This window comes from Acartia tonsa, chromosome 11 (genome assembly GCF_053477335.1).
Source record: "Acartia tonsa isolate MP-2025a chromosome 11, ASM5347733v1, whole genome shotgun sequence".
Taxonomy (NCBI): Eukaryota; Metazoa; Arthropoda; class Copepoda; order Calanoida; family Acartiidae; genus Acartia; species Acartia tonsa.
Window position 1 is genome coordinate 19,091,846 of NC_137270.1, and position 22,221 is coordinate 19,114,066.

The 22,221-nt window shown below is 32.0% G+C and overlaps 1 protein-coding gene across 2 annotated transcripts in view; it reads right to left on the reverse strand.

The window, feature by feature from the left end:
* Positions 1-157: 157 nt before the first annotated feature.
* LOC145331902 (uncharacterized) overlaps positions 158-22,221 on the reverse strand; it is a 28,182-nt gene continuing 6,118 nt past the window's right edge. Inside the window, exons 3-9 of one of the 2 annotated variants that reach the window (XM_080176774.1) lie at positions 15,106-15,146; positions 13,836-13,931; positions 13,211-13,265; positions 12,739-12,803; positions 4,266-4,344; positions 3,696-3,753; positions 158-288 (exon numbers count right to left, since the gene is read on the reverse strand). In XM_080176774.1, the coding sequence (XP_080032900.1) occupies positions 196-288; positions 3,696-3,753; positions 4,266-4,344; positions 12,739-12,803; positions 13,211-13,265; positions 13,836-13,931; positions 15,106-15,146 (487 nt within the window). In that variant the 3' untranslated portion in view covers positions 158-195. The remainder of the gene's footprint in view (positions 289-3,695; positions 3,754-4,265; positions 4,345-12,738; positions 12,804-13,210; positions 13,266-13,835; positions 13,932-15,105; positions 15,147-22,221) is intronic. The other variant, XM_080176775.1, reaches the window with a different exon arrangement.

Sequence of the window (22,221 nt, forward strand, 5' to 3'; positions counted from 1 at the left end):
AAAAGATGGACTTATAACGCTTATAAAGTTGGAACGCTTTCTAACTCGCACCTTACAGGAAGAATAATAAGGAAGTTTGAACTCGATAGGACAACTCTAACAACCGTTACGTACAAACCCTAATTATAGAAAAACGTCGCTTAAAAAGAACTTCTACTACAATGATCATCATATATTTGAATATAAAAGAAGTGATCAGAACTGAGATGTAAATTTGGACATAATATTTGCTAAGGACTGAACCAAGAGGAGGCTCACAAACAGCAAGCCAACACAAACTCCTTGGCCCTGAAAACAAAAAATAATTGAATAATTTGTTAACTGTATGACCCCACCCCGTGGACCCTGTGCCGACTTTGAATTGGGTCTTTGAATATCAGCCAATAGCGTAGCAAATATTAAAACAGGCAAGTCGCTAGAAAAAACAGAAAAAGATAAAAATGACTCCAATTTAGATTCAGGGAGCTATCTGGATAATATATCTGTACTTTTACATTTATTCTTTGGCCATAAACATATTTTTATATTCTCTAATAAAGTGAAACTTGTAGCCAGCTAAAATAACGATTCAACCACCCCCTTATCCCACCCTACTGGATGAACGAAAACGAAGTTGCAGACGCTAACGATCCGACATACATACAAGTAAACCCTAGTTTTAGAGTAAACATGCTGTTTATAGAGGCATTGGATGTATGTATCTATAACACAAAGTAGAATGATGTCTGTCCGTCTGAATTTCTGTCCCTTAAGATCTCGGTAACCACTGAACCGATCGGATTCATCTCTTCAGGGTATATACCTATTGGTCCTGTGGTGGTTTTAAGCTATTTTTTCAGGGGGTGGGACACCCCCAATCCCCCCCCCCCCCAAAAAAAAATCCCCCTCCATTTTTTGGTTTATGGGGAAGTTAGTTTACATAAAACTACTGGCAGCACCAGTAGTACTTAATTTTATTTTTTATTTTTTTAATTACCTCTTGGGACAAAGCCCCTAGAGGCTAGGGGCGAAGCCGCTAGTATGAATATAAAGGTTCAAAGACACTGATACACAGACACATAGATAGATAGACATACATACGAATACATATATGTACATATAAATAGATAATTGTCTGTATAAGTTTTTTTTTAAAGATTTCATTTACGTTAGCAAAAAACTCAGATGGATAGACAGACATATAGAAAGATAGATATATACCTGTATTGAGATAGATAGATTAACAGATAGACAGACAGACATAGAAACAGATAGAAAGATAGATAGATACATGTATTGAGGCAGTATTACAAAGATTAAAGCTACAAAAACATTCTAGATAGATAGATTAACAGATGGACAGACAGACAGACATAGAAACAGATACATAGATAGATAGATAGATACCTGTATTGAGGTATTATTAAAAAGATTAAAGCTACAATAACATAATAGATATAATATTAACAGACAGACAGACATAGAAACACATAGAAAGATAGATAGATACATTTATTGAGAAAGTATTACTGAATGATTAAAGCTACAATAAAACACTAGATAGATAGACAGACAGATGGACAGACAGACAGACATAGAAACAGATAGAAAGATAGATATATACCTGTATTGAGGCAGTATTACAAAGATTAAAGCTACAATAACATACTAGATAGATAGACAGACAGACAGACATAGAAACAGATAGAAAGATAGATAAATACTATATTGAGAAGTATTACAAAGATTAAAGTTACAATAACACACTAGATAGATAGATAGATAGATAGACAGATAGACAGACAGACATACAGACAGACAGACATAGAAACAGATAGAAAGATAGATAGATACCTGTATTGAGGCAGTATTACAAAGATTAAAGTTATAATAACACACTAGATAGATAGATAGATAGATAGACAGATAGACAGACAGACATACATACAGACAGACATAGAAATAGATAGAAAGAAAGATAGATATATACCTATATTGAGGCAGTATTACAAAGATTAAAGTTTCAATAACACACTAGATAGATAGATTAACAGATAGACAGACAGACAGACAGACATAGAAACAGATAGAAAGATAGATAAATACTGTATTGAGAAAGTATTACAAAGATTAAAGCTACACTAACATACTAGATAGATAGATTAACAGATGGACAGACAGACAGATAGATAGATGCCTGTATTGAGAAAGTATTACAAAGAATAAAGCTACAATAACATACTAAATATAATATTAACAGACATAGAAACAGGTAGAAAACCATATGTATATTCACCTGTATTGAGGCAGTATTACAGAGATTAAAGCTACAACAACACACTAGATAGATAAATGAGGATGGACAGACATACAGATAGAAAGAAAGATAGATAAATACTGTATTGAGGCAGTATTACAAAGATTAAAGCTACAATAGCACACAAGATAGATAGACAGACAAACAGACAGACAGACAAACAAACAGATAGAAAGATAGATAGATAGATACCTGTATTGAGGCAGTATTACAAAGATTAAAGCTACAAAAACATTCTAGATAGATTGATAGATTAACAGACAGACAGACATAGAAACAGATAAAAAGATAGATAGTTACCTGTACAGGGTGGGGCAAATAAGACCGGACAAACTTTAAACGGCCATAGCGCCAAAACTACTTGACCAATCAGGATGTTTGACCCCACTATAAAAAGCGTAGGTAATGACCTTTTAGCAAAAAAAATCTTTGGACGTAGTTGGACGTGTACAACGAGATACCCGCGTATATGTTCAACAAGGCAGATTCCAAATGCGCCGGTGGTTTAATCTGGATTCTCGACAAGAGCCCACTAAATATGACCTCAGCCCATCTGTAGATGAGGTAGAGTTATGCAAATTGCTGAGGATACTGTTAGATACATAATTAAGACACTAGAAGAGACTAGAGCTCTCTATCTGAAATGGCTTGGCCGTAGTACTCCAGCAAAATGAACAAGGCAGATTTTGAGATGTAAAAAACATAAAAAATCGTGAAAATTTTCTCGGTGCTTGACTTTAGGGACCCATATTGAACTTTAAAACTCATTTTAGACTATAGGTTGCGCTAACAACCCTAGCTTAAACTTCATGCCATTTCTAAAAAGGTAAAGAACGTCGTTCTAGCTCAACTGTGGTCCAAATAAGAGCCTCTGTGTATAAGGCTAGCTTGAAAGTTGGGCGAATTTGGATCCTGCGGTTACTCACGTTCCTAAGGAAATGTGGCCTCCCAGCTGCTTGATCTTAATTCAATGGACTTTTTGGCCTAGGGCTACTTTGAAGCATGCACCAATAGACGTGCCCATACCACAAAGACCTCCCTCATTGCCACTATCAAGGAGAAATACGCCAGCTTGGACAGGTACATTTTGACCTGAACCTGCCGGCGGTTGGGGAGGCGGGTAGAGGCGGTAATTAAGGCTGGCGGCGATTTTATTGAATAATCTAATAGTCATATACCTATTTTGCTTGCCAATTTTTAAAATTCAATAAAATCTTTAAAATTGACGATTTTATGTTAATTTGTTTAGAAGTTAGAATTTGTCCGGTCTTATTTGCCCCACCCTGTATTGAGGCAGTATTACAAAGATTAAAGCTACACTAACACACAAGATAGATAGACAGACAGATGGACAGACAGACAGACAGACAAACAGGTAGAAAACTATATGTATATTCACCTGTATTGAGGCAGTATTACAAAGATTAAAGCTACAATAACAAACTCTTTCTACCAAACCCTGTATAATTTTTAGAATTATCATATTTGTTTTATTTTAAAAATAACAATAATAATCTTTAAGAAAAATCCCTTTTAGTCCGACAATTAAAGAGTAGGTGCTCAAAAGTGAGTAAAATTTTAACAGACCAAAGGACTGTAATTGCTAATCCTCAAATCAGACCCTTAAATAAATGCAGAATAAATCTCCTACAGCGTTCAGACTAACAGACTGACAAAGAGACAAATTGGAGTAGATTCTCTTCTAACAAGTCTTATTAAAGAAATTTAAGAGTTATTAGACAATAACTTTAAACTAAAGTTTTTTTAAATAGTCAAGCGTTCAATTTTACATTATTAATCATGAAGATGAAGTAAATTATTTCAGGGATAAATTAAACACCTATTTACCCCTCCCCCATTGATCGCCCTTGACTTCAGATTTAGCACCAGACGAACGGTCATACTGCAGATTCTAGAAGCAGAAAAGCCTCGCTTTAAAATTTTTTTCTTTATGAATATGATAATTCTTCCCTCCATTTCATGATTTTCACAGTGCTCATAATAAAGCTTCTCTCTACTGGCGCAGCCTTTGCCGGTCACCTCACCCACTAGAATTGATAAATATATATATAGATATAGATAGATAGATAGATAGATAGATAGATAGATAGATAGATAGATAGATAGATAGATAGATATATATATAGATAGATAGATAGATAAATAAATAGATAGATAGATAGATAGATAGATAGATATATAGATAGATATATAGATAGATAAATATATAGATAGATAGGTAGATAGATAGATAGATAGATAGATAGATAGATAGATAGATAGATAGATAGATAGATAGATAGATAAATAGATAGATAGATAGATAGATAGATAGATAGATAGATAGATAGATAGATAGATAGATAGATAAATAGATAGATAGATAGATAGATAGATAGATAGATAGATAGATAGATAGATAGATAGATAGATAGATAGATAGATAGATAGATAGATAGATAGATAGATAGTTAGATAGATAGATAGATAGATAGATAAATAGACAAAAAAGTTTAGAAATAATACCAAAGTAATCTTAATTCTATAATTTTGCCTACTTAAATAAAATAATTTCCCCCTCCTCTAGCATTGTTTCTTTTAATTTATATGTTCTTACAAAAATGTAGATTTGCCATAGCAATACCTATATAAAAGTAACAAGATATTTTTATGTACCAAATCATCTCGCTAACCGCTGAACCGATATGGTTCTCCTTTACCATGTAGCTTATCATAGGTTTTGGGAAGATTTTTTTCTTCTTAAAACTAAATTCAACCCCTCAACTAGAAGCCTAACGTGGCGTAAACGCAGATGAAATATAATTAGATTTATATATAGAATAATAGATAAATAGATAGATGGCAGATAGATAGCTAGATAGTTGGATAGCTACATCATAAATTCTAACAAGAAACTTAATAAAGTTTTATATGAATTAAAAGTTAAATTTAGATTTATAAAATTGAGCCTTAAACATATTTAATTTTAAGTAATTTAATAAAAAAAGCGAACAGGCATTATATTATCATAAATATTTTTTCCTCATTAAATGAATGAATCAGCTTATAATGTTTGTAAAAATGACGTCATACAATACAAATGACCAATGATATTTTACCATTGGCCAATTAAATGTATACTGGCCTGTCATTGGTCATTTGTATTGTATGATGTCAATATTTTATAGGCACTATAAGCTGCAAAATTACCAAATGGCAATAAAATAGAGGCTTTGTAGAGACAACCAACATTTAGCCTGGGGGGTTCAAGGGAGTTTCTTTCCAGGGGTGAAGAGGGGGGGGGGGGATCTTTTGTTCTTTTGAGACGGGGGGGGGGGGGGAGAATAGTCCCCAAGAGAAATATTCGGGCACACATCTAATTAACTGGTGAGCACTACCCCGTGGGGTGTTCCATAAATGTTGCAAAAATCACACAACATAAAAGAAGGACATTTTTATAGTATCTTTACTGTTTTGACACTTTTATAATATAATTTTGTCTTTCTTTAAATGGTAAAATCTACTTAAAGTAAGACTTTATTGCATTGTAGTACTTTTTATATAGTACTAGAGGTTGTACCCCTAGCATATATGGCTCTATATTTGAAGGGGTAGGAAAAGCAGCTAAACATAGTCTAAAACCATCTCAAGGCTTAAACCGAGCATGAAATAGCCTAAAAATTATCACAGGAAATAAGTGAAGCTTAAATATAGAGAATCAAATCGGTTCAGTAGTTATTGGGATCAAAAGCTTTAGGCATAAATAAAACTTGTATTCGAAGTGATAGGAAAAGCAGACAAGGGGTCTAAAACCATCCCTATCCCAAGACTTAACCAAAAAATAGCCTAAAACCATTCAAGGTCCTTTCTGGAGCTTCCATAGAATGGAGAACTTAATCGGTTCAGTTATCATAAAAACAATAGGCTACATATAAACAAGGATGACAACATCCATAAAAGCGAAGCCCTGAAACGGTAGGACAAACGGACATTAACATTTGTATAGTGTCAGAACTGAATAATAAGAATATAAATGTATAAGAGTCGAAGCAAAATTGTAAGTAAATTTGTTTTAAAACAGGATAATGTTTATGGACATACTTACATTTTTAGGACTTGATTATAGAGTTGCATCGCCTATAACATTATACTGTGTTGTCCAAGGAATCAATATACCAAAAATCAGATCAATCGGATGATTATATCACATAAAAATTTGAAATCGATAGGACATGCCTAAATTAACGAAAAAAGCTATCCGTTACGGACGGACGGACGGACCGACCCTAATTATAGAAAAGCTTCGCTTTTAAAAATATTACTAATGCTTTATAGTAGGTGAAGCCTTTAAAAAGTTTACTTATATAAACCATAATCATCATTTTGTTTTGTGTTTTATTGTATGTGAACCGATAAAGCAGAGATATATACATCAATTAACAACATACATATGTGGGATAAAAACATAATACACACACACACACACTCACACTCACAAACACACACACACATACACACACACACTCACACACACACATACACACACACACACGAATACGATCATATACAGGGTCTTTTAAAAATACTAATGATATACATTTTACTGGATAAACCATAATATGCACACCTATAAACAGAAAATACAGGGACATTGACAATTTATATTTACATGAAAAATGATAAAATGAGATCTAACACCAATATTTTAAATCCTTAGTTATAAAAAAGTTAAAGCTTTTTATAATCAAAACTTTTCTATGATAAGGGTCTATACATTTGTTTTTAGCTCTTTTCGTTAAAATAGGACGTTAGAATGGTCCTATCGATTTCAATCATATAACATGATTACTGTAATAGGTACAATTTATATTTTTTAACTAACTTTTTTGTATGCTTTAATTGTCTATTCATTTGATATTTGGAATAATGATTCCTAGACAACAAGGTGCAATCTTTTTATAAGAATGCCAATCCTGCTTTTTCGCAGTTAAGCTATAAATTGATATATTATTTTATTCATAACTTAAGTTAATATTCCCATTATTAAATGCAAAAAGATTTCATATGTTGTTTCTTTAATGCCAATTAGCTGGCCTTTCACTTTACTTTAAAATCATTTATTGGTTTTGTCTAAACATTCAGAAAAATAACTATAAATAAGCAAACATAGGAATGTAAAATGACTGAACCTTCCTTATTCATTAGACAATTTTAGTAGTATATATTTTTTAAGTTCTCTTACAAAAATATAATTTTCCCAGTAATTTCAAATCACAAATATACAATTTTTAAAATTTATTTTTAATTAACAAATGCATGACTTGTGAATAAATGATGAGCTATCGCTCCATCATGTATTCCCTTGGGCAAAAAATATTCATTCCTAAACAAAAAACTGGATAGGAATATTATTCTCATTTAAACAAAAACTCGTTTTTAAGTTCTCTGACAAAAAAATAATTTTCTAGTAATTTCAAATCACAAATATACAATTTTTTAAATCTATTTTCAATTGACAAATGAATGATTTTTTCAAACGTAAGATTTTCAAATGACAAAAATATTAGTTTTTTTCCCAAGTGTATGTTCCTGTATTTTCATTTGACAAATATACATCTTTTTATGATAAAGAAAATATCTAGAATATATTTTTTGTGAAAATATTAAGCATATTTAGACCTGTTTTTTTTATTACTAAAGGGCTTGTTAACCCCTGCTGTAAAATCCAATCAATACTGAATCTGTTGTATGACCCTGTATTTCACACACACCTCGAAACAATCATCAATAACAGACAAAGCAGAGATTATATGATTATATGCAGATATAAACATTTAGATACAATTATCATTAACATTAAAAAGAGAAAAAATAAATGTGAATATTTGTTTTTTATTGGCGAAAAAAATCATTAGGTTATAAGTCTGAGCGGGCATGATCTGTACGTTCAGCCGTTTGGCAGCTAGCAGCCTTTAAAATTCATAGATTTTTTACAATATTCGTTACCAGCAATATTTTACCGTGAACTGCAGTAGATCCAAAAATTCTTTATGTAGAATAAAATAATTGGTAAAAAGTTTAGACAATCATTGTTCCAAAAATCAGATGAATGGGATAATTATATCATACAAAAAAGTTGTTGTCTGAATTAACAAAAAAGAGCTATCTGTACAAACGGACGGTCCGACTTAAATTATAGAAAAGCTTCGCTTAAAAAGACAAAAGTATGTATGTCGTATAAAAGTAGTAGTGGTACTGCAATGTAATAAATCACTTTTTGTTGAGATATGTTTAATTTTGTGCACCCTGACATCAACAAAGAGTTTGATGTATTCCTTTCCTTTAGTATGATAATCCAGAGAGGGATAAGACAATGGCCGATAAATTGATATACATTCCCAATGATCATACTCGATGATTACCCCTTCTGTAGGTTACATTAAGTGGTCGAAAAGTTTGGGCCCTTAACTAAATAAACCTACTATTCATTATTCAATAAAAGTCTCCAAAGCCAACGAATAAGAAAACGAAAGGCTAGCTGGCTAAAATAAGGACACCATCTTGCCTCTTTTATCAAGAAATTATATAAAATTATCTTATACTTGTCTAAAGAAAACTTAAGAAAAATGTAGAAGTATATGAGTAACAATTAAAAAGAATATTATGAGGATTTCTAATAGTTAGAACAGCTCTATTACACACAAAATTAACTAATTTTGCTTGTAACTAAGAAATAACACAAGAATGAAAACATCCTTAAATACCAACCAGCTTAACAGACAAAAGGACTAAGTAATGTGAATCATATGAATCTAACAAAAAAATATTTCCATGTATAGCTTTCAAACTGATTAATATCCACTGGATCCAGCCTTACTGAAAAAATCTATAACAGCGTATATAAGACAATTTTTCACATATCTAATATCCACGTTTGTCTATAATATGATGCGATAAAAAACTATTCTAGTTAACAGTCAGTCCTTGTGAATCATAGAATAGTTTTGCTGCCAAAAAAAAAGAGGCGAAGCTAGAGAGAAGGCAAGTTGTAAAAAATAACTATCCAAAAAGGGTTTATATTCAGGGAGGGAGGGGATATTAGGCTGTTTACTACACTAGTCTCCAAAGTTTTATGATTTTTTATTCATTGAAAACTTTTACTGACTTTTGATTGGTTGGTTCATTAGGTTAAGTGCCCAAATGTTTCAACCACTAATTGTATCATAAGAAGGGTTAATAATGTGTATCTTAATTAGGGAAGTATATCAATTTATCGGACATTATCTTATCCTTTTAGATCCCTGTGTTATATTGCTGTATTTAGATGGGTAGGAGAAAGATATCAAAAACCAATGCAATCGAAAAGAGAGGGATAGGTGTTCTAAAAATAAAATGACTTTGAATATCATGCTAATCGCTAGATAACCTTTTGGTGAATTAATATTACTGTCATAGACACTTAAATTGCTCGAACTTTATCTAAAAGTACAATTGTAATATTAATGGGTCAATATTTAATCCAGCTAAAAACATGCTTGCTTTCACATTAAATGAGCACTGATGACTCACATCCCTCTTTACAAATTTTCAAATAATGTTTTTGTGGGGCCTATACTTGCGGTGCCATAATACTGCTGGGCTACCCATTACCTAACATAGCCTAACCTAAGTTGACCTAAAAAACAATCGAAAAACTACCCTTCCCCCCATTATTTTCAATTATTTCAAAATAAGATATGTGAGTTTTGGGGCTCAACAAAGTGCTTTGCGTGAAGCGCCTACGACCTACAGACACAATTGTTTATCAAAATAACCTTCTCCCTCCTGCTATGCAATTTATTTTCTTAATTATTTCCCTCTGTGCATGCTTTTTGCCCCCAAAGAAAGGGAAAAAACTGCAGGGGGCCTTTTAGCAGGAACAAGGATGACAACATCCATAAAAGCGAAGCACTGAAACGGTAGGACAAACAGACATTAACACTTGTACAGTGTCAGAACTGAATAATAATAATATAAATTTATAAGAGTCAAAGCAAAATTGTAAGTAAATTTGTTATAAAAACTGCTTGATTCAGGATAATGTTTATGGACATACTTACATTTTTAGGACTTGATTATAGAGTTGCTTCGCTTATTACATGGACGTACGGACATTTTGGTGATTATTATAGAGTTGCTACGATTTCTAAATCGTACCTAACTATTAAAGGAATCGATAGGACAATTCTAACATGCCTAAATTAACGAAAAGAGCTATCCGTTACGGACGGACGTACGGACGGACGAACCGACCCTAATTATAGAAAAGCTTCGCTTTTAAAAAGGCAGAGTTGTTCAGAAAACAGAATTAGTTTTTTTTTGAAAACTTTCGACTTTTGTATTGGAAAAGGCTAACTGTCCTTTCATGTATAAATGTATAAAACACATTGAAAACAAGAATTTGATTCTCAGACCTCGCTAACCATTGATCTGATTGAGTTCTCCATTTTAAGGAAGCTTTAAGGAAGTCCCAGGATGATTTCATGCTATTTAATGAATTTTAATGCCTTTGAATTATGTATTATTCCTAGTGGCGCAGAAGCTAGTATACTAAATTGTTTTTTAAGGTTAAACATTTAAAGAACTACTCTAGTCAAAATACAATTCCTTAATACATATATTATTTAAGAAGCAAATAAAAAGAAGGGTTGAAAATAAGACTATGAAAAACTTTTATTAAAATAGTAATGAGAGAAAGTCTAATTTTCATTTTAAAATTCTTTTTGGTAATATTGTTGGATTTTACATAAGGTAGATTCGAGAAAACTGCTCGTTTTTCTACCTAATTAAGATTTAATAACAGTACCAAAAGTTTCTAAGCCAACGAATGAGGAAATGTGTTAATTTGACCTGCTTAATTTCTCCTACCGTTCCATTAGCCTAGTGCCAATAATATAGCTAATTTGCTTTAAAGTTCCACATTGCTTGAACACCTCTAGCTAAAATGTCCCATCAACTGAATCTATGTTTAATTCTTTCCATCCAAAGTATAGACGGCTTCTGGCGTTTTCAAACTAGTATAATAACAACATATTTTATGACTTTTTTGGTAAATTAATCTACTGTTATTTGGCTATGTGTACATCTTTAGGATCGGACGTTTTGGGGTGTATCTATCCATCTATGTTTAATTTCTTGTGGTTTTAGTTTTGCGCAGTAATTGACTACCCTTCCCTTAGTTGACATTTACAAGCAGTTTCCCTTTAACTGATATTGGACCACTTAAACCCCCCTACACCCCTGTATTGTATTTTGTAAGAAACATAAACATGACTAAAATAACGATACCCCCATACTCTACTTTTAAACCCCTGTTACTGGATGAAAGAAACTGGCCAATAAATGAGGTCATATTAGCTAACTAAATTGACTATTTTGTTAATATATCCAAGTATATCCTACCTCCCTCCCTTTTTAAATGAACTTTTCGTCTGCAAGCAAATTGTTTTCTGCTATGGCTGTGTTAATATTCACAACACCATTGGTTGATTTTCAATGACTCAATTGACAGTCGGGAAATGGACAAGGATGGGGGAGATCCAGTTATCTAACCCTTTCTCCCTCTAGTGTTTTACACTAATATGAAAGCGAAAGAAAATATATTTCTTATATTTGGAGAGGCGTTTTATGAACCAGTAATGTTTCTTTGGAAAGTGCCCATCCCTCACCCTTCCCTCACTGGGTTTTTATGTGTTACCCTTGAACCCAGCAAGCAGTATAAACCAAAGATGTCATATCTCAACCAGGATAACATACAACCAATAGACTAAGAATGTACACTAAACCAAAAATAACCACTAAAATACTGATTCTAAACTTTTTATATTTTGTATTAAATAAACCGTTCAAAAATATTTAGTTTTTAAATAATTTAACTAAATTGTATAAAGGTTGCTCATTGTTAAAGAAAATCTTTACATCTATCTTGAATAGCAGCTGAAAAATCACTATAAAAAATAATCTGGATGCCAAAACGTGTTCTAATTTAGCATTACGTCTATTCTATAAAACTTTTAGAAAGCACAGGATGGGTTTAAATTGACTCTCAGTGCTTATGCGCGGCTGCCGAGCCCTGATTTCAATACAAAATATTTTCCAGTATGGCTTCGAAACAAAAGAATTCCAGCGTTTTAGAACCTGTTCTCATCCATGCTAAAAAATCATGTATAGAACCGTATTAGAGACAATTTTCCACGATCATTAAAATAATAATCTTAAAATTAATACCAGATTTGTTAGACCTGGCCTTCGGCCAACTCGGTGCTAACAAAACTGGTTTTAATCTTATATTTCACTTTGATATCCTTGAAATCTGTTTATAATATGATGCGATAAATAACTATTACATGCAAAAAAAAGAACGAACATAAATAAAGAAATTAGCGAAGCTACTGTATACTTACAGTGATTATGTTTAGTATAACAGGTTCTATAGCCTCGTCTAAGATCACATTGCACCCAACGACTGCTAAAATAATGGAAAAAATTAGACAAATAAGACAAATTTATGTCCACCTGCTTGTCAAAATTACTGGTAGTTTTTATTCATTGTCAGACTTTAGTAGGGGTCTTAAGAGATAAAACAATGGGCGATAAATGTATCTACATTCCCAAAATAACAAAACTACTCCTTCTGTAGATTAAAAGTTTAAACACTAATTTTAAACCAAAGAAAATTCAATATAAAAGTGCACTCAAAGTTTTTGAGCCAATGAATTAGATAAAATTTTGGTTACAAGCTAATTTAAAGTCAAATATCTCTGGAGTTAGAAAAGGGGTAAGCCTAAAATTGCTTCGCTTATCACAGACATTTTCATTATCTTAAAATTATTTTGAATCTTAATACAAAATTTAGGGCCGTCAGCTAAAAGTTACCTTTCACGTTGGATACCATTGTAACATTTTAGCCCTGAAGACTCTAGGATCAGTTCTAAAAATATTATTGAGTTCAGTCACCACAAATGATAAAAAAGAACTTAAAATAATTTCCAGTATGGCTTCGAAACTGATTAATATCCGCTGGACTAAGACCGGTTCTTAGTCATACTAAAAAATCATGTATAGCACCGTATTACAGAAAAATTTTCACATTGATAAAAATAAAATCATAAAATTTATACCATTTTTGTTAGCTATGACTGGCAGAAAATTAAAAATCTAAATATTATATTTATTAACTTTAGTATCCGTGGAAAGCTGTCTATAATACGATGTGATAAATAACTATCAAAGACACCACAAAATAAGTTAAAGCAGTCTAACATAGAGATTTCAATTATGGACAGCGACAAATTTATTTTGAAAATCCTATCATATAAAAAAAGTAGTTTTTTGTATGTTAAAAGCTTGGTAACCATTGAACCGATCGTTTTTCTTATTTAGGGAAACTTCACATTTTAGAGAAACAACAAAACATAAAAATAAACCTTTTTTGTATCAACTAAAACGAAAAATAAAAAAGCAAAGCAAAAAAAGGGAAGTGGTATCTTACACCGTTTACCTTGAGGTTTTACAATGTTCGGGCTCACTGTGCTACTACGACTTTTTACAATGTTTTGTCCCAGTGTGCGCCCAGCCGCACAGTGTGTCTCACAAACTAAGTGCAAATAGAAAAACATGGACAGAAATAATTAGACAAGCAAAAGTTTAATTTACAATAAAAAATCTAAAAAGACTTTGACTCAATGTACAATTTTATTAAACAGAAAACGGAAAAGATATATTATAGAGTATCTTTTGCTTTTATAGAGGGAAGCAAACGGTCATAACACGCAAAAAAAATATTTTTTGCATCTTCAGTAAATAAAAATATAGCTAATCAGTATTTTGTTTGTAACTAGCGGCTACGCCCTTAGAGGCTTCTAGGGGTACTTGAGGTGGGGGAAGGGGGGAGGGAGGTGAAACTACCTATTTCAAATTGTAATTTAAAAGTAAAATTTTTGGCACCCTTGTACGAAGTCCAGTAAGTCATACAGTGGCGCCGAGTTGCGGCACTTTTTTAGGGGAAATTTGTCTTGGTGTTTCCTTCTCCCAAAATAGTTATGAGCCTTACTAAAACCTAGGAGAAGATCCTAACAAAAATAAAGTGAACACTTTTTGATTCTAAAGGTAATTTTTTAAAACTATATTTTATAATAAATTTGCTGGTATTATCGCGAGATTTGAGGGTATCTGACAAAATATCACCCAAAAAGCAACCAAGAATTTAAATTAATACTTCATCTAGAAGTTCAATGTGCATTGTAAATACAATAAGCCTTTTTAAGAACCAAGGAATTATCTTAACCCTTAACGGTCGGGGAAGAGGGGGGGCGTTGAACGCCCCCCCTCCCACTCCGTTTTTTTCTATCACATTTTCTGTGTGTGAAAGAGCCCAAACTTCGTGACTTTTTAAGTAAGTATGGGTAAAATACATAGCTCTAATAGGAACTGAGATAATAGAGGGGGGGAGGCGTTGAACGCCCACCCCAACCGATTAAGATGCGGCAGGGGGCCCGACTGTTAAGGGTTAATAATGCGCAAATGCAGCTTAAATAATTACTATGTAAATGTCTCTAAACGTACAGGGGTGTTTGAAACCCTCATTTTACCTCCCCTCGAAAGATTTTAAATACATTATATTAGCCCCTCAAACCTTTGAAACTCCTTTTTTACCAAAATCAAAATAGAAAAATAAAAACTTTGACGTCCTGAGTAACAAATAATAAAATACCTAAATTTTCAATTTAAGCTTGATAGAACGCGCCTTGCGAGTTAAAATAAAATATAACCTGAGCACATAATAAATATTAGGATCTTGTATTCTATACATCTATACGCAATTATACAATAATCATAATTATAATCAAATACTAAATCTTTATTATTAAATTTTAAAATAAGAAAAGGAGTATTTTTAAATGCGAAGCTTTTCTATGATAAGTTTTGGTCCGTCCATCTGTAACGAATATCTCTTATCGTCAATTTAGGCATTTTTATTTGAGACTTTGCTATTATTTTGATTATCAAATGCTTTGTTACAGTATACTTGTTAATGTTCTAATGTATGACTGTCTAAATTGTTGACCTTCGCTACTTATGAATATTGGCATCCTTGTTATATGCTAGTCTAGCAAGATATATCAAAATTAAATTTCTTTAGAAAAATACTGAATTTTTCTATGAAAAAAAAATTCAATGATAAAGCAACTTTTAATAAAAAAAATCAATCTATAAGCTTTTTCATAAAGGATTAAAGGTACATGTATAACTAAAAATATATTCATAAAAATTGCTTGTTAATAATATTTTAGATTAAAGTGTATTTTACAAAATGAAGTGTTTTTTGATCTAGCAATTGTGACAAATATCAACCATAGCTAAAAAGATAAATAAAAAAAATAATCTGAACTCTTGGTAATCTACACAAGAAATTTCAGAATTTCATATGAAGGAAGCATAAAGAGAGATCCTTGGATGGTTTTAGGCTATATTATTTTAAAATCTAATTCTCGGAATGGTTGTAGGCTATCATCTTCATTCCCAATCAATTACTAAGACCAATTACGCTAGGGGCGCTGCTGTCGCTAGATCTGAATAACCCAAAAAGTGTTTGAAAAATTGGCCTAATATAGGGAAAATTGTCCCATAAAGGAATATATAGATAGATAGACGGAGATGGTTGACAAATATATTGATGTAGAAATATATTTCCAGTATAGTAAAGCCTTTCTAAAGTCTACCACCATAACTTTGTCAGTCTAGATCATAAACATAGAATAATGCAGTTTACAGAATTTTATCAGCAATGAGTATATAATGGAACGTAAGCTCATCATTTAAAATAAAAAAGTATACATTGTAAATATTGTAAGTCGCCTATCAAAGCTAAAAGAATTTTATAAAATATTATTGTCATGTCGAAATAAGAACTTAATCAAAGTCCCCAACGATTTAGAGTCAACGAATCGGAATCCTAAAACTTTTGGGACCAGTATAATTTACAGTTCAATGTCTTCTCCCTCCCTTTTTAGTAGCGAAGCTACTCTATAATTTTAAATGTCCTCTGTATGTATGTATGTCTGAAACGTTTTGGGGGAAACGTGATTTACTCGGCTCCTATAAAAGATACACAGCTGAAATTTTTAGTGATTAAATAAGTTATCTTTTTTTATATTTTCACCAAGTTTAATTGAGATATGTCAATTAATTGGGGTGCTAGATCGATTCCTAGATTTTTAGGTTTTCATGATTTTCTCGATTCCTATTAAAGATAGAAGTCTAAAACTTTCAAGGATCAAATAAATTCAAATTCTGCACACTTCTATAAAGTTTTGGTGAGATTTGCTTGATCGATTCCTAGTTTTTTAAGTGTTCAAGTTTTTTTTCAACTCCTAGTCCAGATAGATGGATGAAATTTTTAGGGATTAAAAAAGTTTACATTTTACATAATTCCACAAAGTTTCATTAAGATTTACACATTGGTTGTGGTGCTAAATCGATTCCTAGATTTCCACATTATAAATCATGAAAGGTTTCGTGATTTTATATAAATTTTTATTTTGTGTTTAAATACTTTATAGTTCATTCTGGATGTTCTTCCATGATTTTTGAGCTGCACTACTTATGGATGTTGTCATCCTTGTTTTTATTTAAAGAACCTTTTTTTGAAAATAATAACTGAACATTTTTTTCTTTATTTACAGCTCATGAGACCACAGAAATTTAAGCTTTTTTTTCGGGTGGAGGGGGTAGAGCTGGGTAAAACAAAGGGTTTAGAATATTTGAGGGGGGTAATATAATGTATTTCTTAATATTGTTAGAGAGGTAAACTGGAGGATTCAAAAGTTTGAGGGGGGTAAACACCCCTTTATTCCACCAACCTTGGACGTCTATGTATGATACATAGAATAATGCTAAAACAACTCCGTTTACACTCTAATGTATTTATTCTCTGTCCTCTTCTCAACTATTTCTATCCTTTTATCTTTTATGAAATATCTATGGGGTCCTTTATCCATTTCTGAATGGTGTTTACACAAAAACAAAGATGACAACATCCTTAAGTAGCAAAATACTGCAAAACTGAGTAAGAATTTGCGATATATCAAACAAATGGATATTATGACGGTGGGAAAATGTCGTTCATTTAGGTTGATAATTTATTTGATAATTTATTTATTGGTCAGTTGTTCAAACTGTAGGGAGGGATGGGAAGGAGTAAAGCGTGTAGATGGGGGTATTTTAGCCCGCTGCAAGTATCAATTTATTAAATCAAATGAAAATCTCAAGAAATAATATATCCAGTATCATACGAAATCATAAAATCTCTATTTCTATAAATATTTATGTTTTTTAAAGCATGACACACTGACGGATGAATTGAATTATATTCTTGAATATTCACCAAATACTTGATCTCTTTATCTCCAATAGCATCCAAGAAAATCACATTTCCCCACATCAAACTTTTATGTGGTTTTCTATGAACAACTTTTTGTGAACTGTTAGTTTACTGTTTCAACTACTCCAGGCACTAAAAGTGGGGCTAGGTTTACATTCAATTATAACAAAAGGCCTATTTTACAATAAAAATACTTGATTTATTGGGGGAAAGAAAGTATTGTTGATTTTAGTAGCAAAGCTACTCTTTAATGTCTGTCTGTCAGTCCTTCCGTGAAGCTTTGAGGTACCAAGATTTACTTAGCTGCTATAAAAGCTAGACTCTGATTCTTTTGTCAACATTCCCATCATTATGGGGCATATTTGAATAATTAACATCCAGCTTTTAGCCGCTTTTATTTTTGTTCCTACTTTTAAGTTTTTGTGGGTAATCAAAATAAAATATCCCGTAGTTTTTGTGTTTATAGATGAAAGAACAAGTAGTTTTATTTTTCATTTTTTTACAATTTAAACCACTCTATACTATAATGGGTTTGGGTTTTGATCCTATTTTCAATAAAAGGCCAAGATTTTACATGGCCTGTTTATTATAAATAAAAATGTATCAGTAGCAAAGCTATTCTATAACTCATAATGAATGTTCTTCCTTCTTGACAGTCTTATGATCATAATAAAACTCTACAACATGTCTGTTCGTTTGTCTATTTAGCCTTATTTAATATTTACGTTTTTCTTCTGTTGTTTAAAAACTGAACTTGATCAAAATTGCTGCCTTTTGTATGAAAGTGTAATGTAATCTAACCTTTAAGTTTAGGCCACTTGAACCATATCAATGGAATATGAACTCATTCACAATACATTTGACTAGGTAAAATATAATTTGAGGATTTATAATAGTTATTTATCCCATCGTATTATAGACATCTTTCCGTTGATTAAAACAAGTTTTGTTAAACCGAGGGACTGAAGGCGCGGCTCAACAATACTTCCATGATTTTTATTGTAAGATTCGTCAAAATTTATCTATAGTACGATGCTATGGTTTTTTATTATGACTGAGAACCGGTTGTAATCCAGCGGATATTCATCGGTTACGAAGCCATACTGAAAAATGGATTAATCTGAGTACAGTAACAAGGCCGAAAAAGGCAAGTGTGAAAAATATATTCTCAAATTTTAAAGTAAATATTATCTCTTTCATTGAAACTTTACCAGAAAATTTGATTAAATATAGGATCAAAATTATAATTATACCCTCAAGAAATACCATATATCCCATCTCTTTTCTAGGGGGTTTCTTTCCCCCTTCTCGTTCTCTTTCCCTCTACGACGACGTCAAAAGAATAGGTAACAGGTAAGCCAAAAGCAGTAACATCCCCATTTTCCTAGGGCACTAAACACCACTTCTCTTTAAAGTATTTTGTATTTTTAAAATTGCAATACTACAAGATTCTCAAGTATAATATTGCATAAAGTATATTACAATTGATTCAATTTGAAATGAAATATAGGTCAAATAAAATAATGGAATACATCTAAAGGCTTTTATGTTACCTAACCATACAGAACTAACAAAATAACAAGTATAAATGGATGTATTAGTACTTGGATATTACACCAGATTATCATGTACTATTATAAAGTGAAACTCGTAGCCCGTGCCTTCAGCACATCGGGGCTAAAAAACTGGTTTTAGTCTTATAATTGTACATTCTATATCCGCGGAAAGTTGTTTATAATACGATGCGAGAAATAACTATTACAGTTTCAGTATGTCCGTTATTTCCTATTAATTTAAAATAACCTTATTAACCAGATTATTATCGATATGTGACCTACGAACCAAGGATGATAACATCCACAAAAGCAAAGCTGTAAAATCATGTGGAAGGACAAACGAACAATAACCCTTGTAGAGTGTCAGAACTTAAAAGTAGAACAATCTTTTGTCAAGTCTAATCAAAATGGTAGATAAATTTGTTGTAAAACTTGCGTAAATACAGGATCCAGTAAAAAAGATATGTTTTTATTTTAAAATACGTCATATAAATGCCTTGTACCTTGTTGTTATGGGAATCAACATTCCAAAATCACATGAATAGGATAAAATTATCATACACAATTTTATTGTTTTAAGAAGACGTAGGACTTTCTAGAGTTGTTACGCTTTCTAAATCGTATCTAACTGTTATAGGAATCAGATTGTAAAGTTTGAAATAGATAGGACAATTCTAACATGTCTAAATTAATTAAAAGAGCTAACCGTTACGGACCCTAATTATAGAAAAAACTTAGCTTTTAAAAATTGATTAATAATCAATAATCAACTTCTTACTAAGTAAAGATAAAATTAATTACTTTTTTATCTTTTGATAATTAATTTATGTTAAGTGAATAAAATTATTCAAGAAACCTTATACAAACAATTATTATACATGTCATATATAATCCTTATATAAAATTAGCAGGATGTGTGTCAGTCTATGCCGTAGGATCTTGCTGACCGTGAACCAATATGGTTATTGGTTCTCTCTTACAATGTAGCTTCTCATAGTTTGAAACACGGTTTATTACTATTTTGATGGATGGTACCACGGCCTCCCAAGAGAAATCGCCCGTAAAAAAATGTACCCAAATTTTTTTTTCTAACTTTTTCTTTTTTTTCAAATCAATAGGGTAGGGTCCCCCTTCATTCCTTCAAATGCCCCTAGAGACCTATAGAGGCGTAACGACAAGTAATTAAATAGAATAACTAGTGGCTCCGCCCTTAGCATCTAGGGGCTTTGCCCCAAGAGGTATGATTACAACTTTTATTACCTGGAGAGCCCCCACTCCACTACTATTCTTTAAAAAATTGTGGGGGGATTTTTTGTTTTTTTTGAACGGAGGGGGGTGTCCCACCCCCCAAAAAATAGCCTAAAGCCATCACAGGACAGTAGACATCCCTGAAGAGTAGAACCCAATCGGTTCAGTGGTTACCGAGATCTTAAGCTTCAGACGGACAGACGGAAGGACAGACAGACTTCATTCTTCTTTGTATTATAGATATAATATTCATAGTAGGAAGTATAATAGATAATGTGAACATTATAACTTTTTAAAAATGTGTTGAAATAGCCATTTCTGTGCGGTATATGCTTTTTAAAAGCGAAGCTTTTCTATAATTAGGGTCGGTCCGTCCGTCCGTCCGTCCGTACGTCCGTCCGTCCGTCCGTCCGTCCGTACGTCCGTCCGAGATAGTTAGCTTTTATTCGTTAATTTAAGCATGTTAGAATTGTCCTATCGATTTCAAACTTTGCATGGTGATTTCTGTAGTAGTTAGGTACGATTTAGAAAGCGTAGCAACTCTATAATCATTACCAAAAAGTCCGTACGTCCATTTTAAACATGTTGATTTTTCTACTTTTTTAACAACAAATTTTTATATGATCTAATTATCCGTTTGATCTGATATTTGGTATATTGATTCCTGGGACAACAAATAACAATATTTTAAGCGAAGCAACTCTATAATCAAGCCGTAAAGATGTAAGTATGTCCATAAACATTATCCTGTATCAAGCAGTTTTTCAAAAAATTTACTTACAATTTTGCTTCGAATCTTATACTTTTATATTCTGATTATTCAGTTCAGACACTATACAAGTATTAATGTCCGTTTGTCCTACCGTTTCAGTGCTTCGCTTTTATGGATGTTGTCATCCTTGTTATATAAAATATTCTCATTAGGATGAATGTAGTTGTAGAGAATCTTTGCACCTTATATAATAATAATGGAATATAGATTGAATAATTGCCATACTTGGAATGGTTGTATCAAAATGAATACAGTATACATGGATATATTTTCATGGAAAAATATGTCGTCAATTAAGGTTGCTAATATAAACCACTTTATTGAAAAGGTCGTTCATCCTGTACATTGGTGGATTTTATTGTTCTTTCAGCCAACATCGAGTATAACTCTAGTAGAGTACATATTAATCTGGTGCAACATCCAAGTAATGATATATCGATTAATAGTTGTATCAAGGACTCAAACTACAGGAAGTAAGGGAATAACACATTAGATAAAAACTGTAATAGCTATTAGTCCAGAGGGTGTCAGTTTTAAATCTAGAACACTCTTGGCTATAGTACCATCTTTGCTAAATAAATATAATATGCTGATTGTTTTCATACATATATGTGTTTGTTTGTTACTTTACTTTATGCCAAATTAAGTGTAGGGTTAGGACTCCCCATAAAGAATTTGCAAAAAATATGTCCACCACCCCCCCCCCTCTCTCATAAATAAATTTATATTAAATATAAAGAGGTGGGGTCAGTGCTGTCTCTAATACGATGCGATAAATGACTTTTATTAAGCCTATTTAGAATTGTAAATAAAATAGTTGCTGTACCATGTTTCCCTGTGGTTCTCTTGGAGGGTGGATAATAAAAATATGGTTTATATTAGATTGAGACATTCTAGCATAATTTACCAGGGAGGGAGGGGATATTTG